The sequence below is a fragment of the Galeopterus variegatus genome, unplaced genomic scaffold (assembly GCF_000696425.1).
Source record: "Galeopterus variegatus unplaced genomic scaffold, G_variegatus-3.0.2 Scaffold3811, whole genome shotgun sequence".
Classification (NCBI taxonomy): domain Eukaryota; kingdom Metazoa; phylum Chordata; class Mammalia; order Dermoptera; family Cynocephalidae; genus Galeopterus; species Galeopterus variegatus.
This window is the reverse complement of record NW_007729922.1, coordinates 61,522-65,807: the sequence shown is the minus strand read 5'-3', so window position 1 is coordinate 65,807 and position 4,286 is coordinate 61,522. Positions and strand designations below refer to the sequence as shown.

Sequence of the window (4,286 nt, the reverse complement as noted above, 5' to 3'; positions counted from 1 at the left end):
ACACACCTCAAGTTCCTCAAAATGCGTTGGAGTTTGGAGGAAGAAAATATAGTCCCTGGGCTGGCCCGTGGCTCACTCGGGAGAGTGTGGTGCTGATAACACAAGGCCACGGGTTCAGATCCCATATAGGGATGGCCAGTTAGCTCACATGGGAGAGTGTGGTGCTGATAACACAAGGCCACGTGTTCGGATCCCATATAGGGATGGCCGGTTAGCTCACATGGGAGAGTGCGGTGCTGATAACACAAGGCCACGGGTTCGGATCCCTATATAGGGATGGCCAGTTAGCTCACTTGGGAAAGCGTGGTACTGACAACACCAAGTCAAGGGTTACAATCCCCTTATCAGTCATCTTTTAGAAAAAAAATAAAATAAAATAAGATGAAATACAAAGGAAGAAAAGAAGGAACGAAAGAAGGAAAAATAATCTCCTTACAAACACAAATGCAAAATGTCTAAATAAAATGATTAGGAAAAGAAAATACAGTCCCTGGACTCCCTTATCTGCAATTCTAAGACCCCAGAGTCTCTGAAAACTTAAAGTTTTGTGGGTTTTCTCTCCCCATGAGTTTAGTGCAAACTCATTTGGCAGCAAAATCTGACCTGAAATAATGAGAGACTATTTATAGTCTTTATTTATTCCACTTAGTTAAATATTCATGCATTTTGCTGCAGAAATGTTAATGAGTTTCACGACGAGGTTATGCCCCAGACCCTGCTGGAGTGGTTATGACATACACAATGTACGTGCTGATTTACTGCATAAAATGTGAAAAGTCCTGTATTCTGAAATACCTCTGGCCCCACGGATTTCAGACAAGGTGCCACAGACCTGCATAAGCTCATCTTTATTGGGCGATTGCTCTGCGTCTTTAGGTTAATTAACTCATTGAATCTTTACCTTGCTCTGTAAGGTGGGGACTGTTAGTGTCCTCCATTTTCCAGTTGAGGAAACTAAGGCACAGAGAGGTGAAGTGACTTGCCCCAGATCACACAGCCAGGAGAGAGACACAGGGACAGGCTTCACATCCAGGAGTCCTCATTTCAGAGCCTGTACTCTTAGCCACTGTGCTATATTGTGTCCCAAGCCTTAGTACTAACTTCCAACTCTTGCTTTCTAGAATAATACATGGATTAGAGACCACGAGGACAGCGGGTCTGTACGTTTGGGGACCCCAGGTCCATCCAGTGTGGGCCTGGCCTCCCACAGTGGGGACAACTCCAGTGACCAAGGTAAGAAGCTTGGGAGGTAAAGAGGAAACACAGGAGTGGGTCTTAGGATTGAAGTTAGACTGCAAGTAGGACTTCCAAAGGGGCAAGGACAGCTGGGATATGAGGCCATGTCTTGGGTGAGGGTTCTGGGGCCCTCTGATCCCCCACTGTTCATTGTCCACAAACACAGCATGCCTGTACCCCTCAGGAGATGGACTGGACACAAGCGTGGCCTCTCCAAGCTCTGGGGGAGAGGATGAGGAGTTGGACCAGGAGCGGCGGCGGAACAAGAAGAGGGGGATCTTCCCCAAGGTGGCCACCAACATCATGAGAGCCTGGCTGTTCCAACACCTCTCGGTGAGAACCCTGCCACCCCAGGTGCAGGGTGGGCATAGAGAAAGATGGAGGATGGTCCACAGAGACAGAGCCCCCAAGAGAAACCCAGAAATGTGAGACTGAGGCAGGGGAGAAATATCGAGGAAGACTCTCATGGAGGTGGGGAATGACAAGGGCAAACGTCAGTGAGCATTATCTGTGTGCTAGGTGCTACTAAGGACTCTTAACTCACTTACAACCCACCCACTCATCCATCTATTCACCACCCATCAATCATCCACCCCCCACCCACCATCCATCCAAACCTTCCCTGTGAAGGAGGGGCTACTGTCTCCATTTTGCAGATGAGAAGACTGAGGAACAGAGAGGTTATGGGACTTGCCCAAAGTCACGCAGCCAGAAGTGGGTTCAAACGCAGGCAGTCTGGCCTTAACCACTGCACCACACTGCCTCATGGAGAGAGACGGAAAAGTAGAGACAGGGAGAGGCAGAAAGAAACAGAGTGACACAGAGATATGGGAAAGGCCCAAGTCAGAGCAAGATAGGAGCACGGAGTGATGGAGTCACAGAAGAACAGAGACAGAGAGAAAACCAGAAGCTCAGAGGCAGGGAGGGGCTGAATCAGAGAGACATAGGGAAACACTGACACAGAGAGAGAGATACAGAGGCAAAGAGACACAAGCAGAAACAGAAAGAGGGAGGGAGACAGAGAAGCGAGGGAGGGAGGGAGGGAGGGAGGCAGGGAGAGAGAGAGAGAGAGAGAGAGAGAGAGAGAGAGAGAGAGAGAGAGAGAGAGACACAGAGAAAGACACAGGGGTAGGGGAGACACGCACAGGGATCGTGACAGAGACTCGGGCATGGCTTTGCCTCCTCCCACACGCCCGTGGAGCTCCCTGCTGGAGCCTCCCTAAGCTGAGCTGGCCAATTAGCCTCTAACTGCCGGAGGAGGCGGGGGCACCGCACAGGCCGTAGCCCGCGGCTCGGCTCCGCCTCGCCTCCGTCCGCCCAGCGAGAGCGGAGACGCCCAGACACGCCGGCTCCCCGGCTCCTGCCCCAGCCTGGGCTCGCCATCCCTGGAGCCAGGCTTTGGGGATCAGGAGGCGGCCGGGCAGGCAGAGTGACTCTCGCTGGTGGCCGCAGCACCCGTACCCCTCGGAGGAGCAGAAGAAACAGCTGGCGCAGGACACGGGGCTCACCATCCTGCAAGTCAACAACTGGTGCGTGGGCAGCAGGGCCGGGAGGGCCGTGGGCCGGCCGCGGGTGGGAGGCCGGCGCTGTCCGCGGTGCTGAAGGACGCCCCACGCCCGGCCCTCTCTTCTCTCCGTGTTTCTCTCTTCCTCCCTCCTGCTCCCCCCTTACATCCCCCTCCGTTTCCATGGCCGCCCCCCAGGTTCATTAACGCCCGGAGACGCATCGTGCAGCCGATGATCGATCAATCCAACCGCACAGGTGCAGGGAGACGGTGGGGAGGGAGGGCTTGGGGCCCTCGGGGGTGTCGAAGCCGGGACGCGGGCTCCCGGGAGCTCACCGGCCCCTCACCCCCGCCGTAGGTCAGGGTGCAGCGTTCAGCCCACAGGGTCAGCCCGCGGCCGGCTACGCGGAGACTCAGCCACGCGCGACCGTCCGGCCGCAGGGTAAGGCCGCGCCCCTAACCCGGCCGCGCCCCAGCAGGCCCCTCTCCTGAGCAGAGACGCCCCACATTCTGAGACTCCGCGCATGAATAATGCAGGGCCTCGTTTGCGTATCAGGGAGCACGGGATGCCAAGGCAGACTTCCTCGTCCCATCTTTCCTTTCTTTAATTTTTCCTGGCCTCCCTCCCGGTGGCTGAAGTGTCCACGGACCCCCACACAGGCCTTTTCCGTCCAAAGCTCGCTTCTTCCAGGCTCCGCTCACCACGCTGGGAGGCTCAGCTTTTTCTTAAAGGGCCAGCACCCTCCTAAACGATGACTCGGTCTATCCTGGTAGAGGGATCTCTTGCTGAATGAAGGGGCGGGAAGAATTTAGGGGCAACTGGATGTGTCTGGGGAAAACCCACTAACCCTTCTCTTTTGTCTTCCAGGATCAGTGGGGATGAGTTTGAACTTAGAAGGAGAGTGGCATTACCTGTAGAGGCTGGATTCGGAAATGTGAGTGTCCAAGGCCCAAGGGTTGCACAATTCGCAAACGTTCAGAAGACATCCAGACTCCAGCAGTGGGTCTCCCCAGAGCAGGGTCAGCCTGGGCCCCTGAACTGAGAGTTCTCCGAGGCTTGGTGGAAAGAGGATTCATCCGTTTCACTCACTCACTCACCCATCCAAAAATTTATCCATCCGTCAATCCTTCATCCACTCCCTCCATTTATCTATCTACCCACCTACTTACTCATCTATCCACCTCCACGCTGACCCACCACCCACACGTCCACCCACTTATCCATGCCTTCACTCACCTACCCACCTACCTACACATGCATCCACCTACCCACCCATCCACCCACTGGTCCTCCATCCACCCACCACCCATCATCCTTCAAAACATATGTCTTCCACCCATCCACCGACCTCCACACTGATCCATTCACCGACCCACACATCAATTTACCCACCCACCTACTCACCTGCACATCTCATTCATCCATGCATTCACACACCTACTTAGCCTCCCACCCACTCATACATACATCTCCCAACATACATTGCACCTTTGCTTCATGCTCTGACATGCTTTAGGTAGGGTCTGGCTCTTTAGAAGATTCTGG

General features: G+C 54.3%; 1 protein-coding gene across 4 annotated transcripts in view; it reads left to right on the top strand.

The window, feature by feature from the left end:
- The window catches only part of MEIS3 (Meis homeobox 3), an 11,160-nt gene that overhangs the window by 3,622 nt on the left and 3,252 nt on the right, over window positions 1-4,286 (top strand). For 2 of the 4 annotated variants that reach the window (XM_008586038.1, XM_008586037.1), the window contains exons 5-10: window positions 1,122-1,233; window positions 1,421-1,569; window positions 2,689-2,765; window positions 2,939-2,997; window positions 3,099-3,182; window positions 3,609-3,675. In XM_008586038.1, coding sequence (XP_008584260.1) covers window positions 1,122-1,233; window positions 1,421-1,569; window positions 2,689-2,765; window positions 2,939-2,997; window positions 3,099-3,182; window positions 3,609-3,658 — 531 coding nt within the window. In that variant the 3' untranslated portion in view covers window positions 3,659-3,675. Of the gene's footprint in view, window positions 1-1,121; window positions 1,234-1,420; window positions 1,570-2,688; window positions 2,766-2,938; window positions 2,998-3,098; window positions 3,183-3,608; window positions 4,216-4,286 lie in introns of those variants that run through there. The other 2 variants (XM_008586040.1, XM_008586039.1) reach the window with 2 other exon arrangements.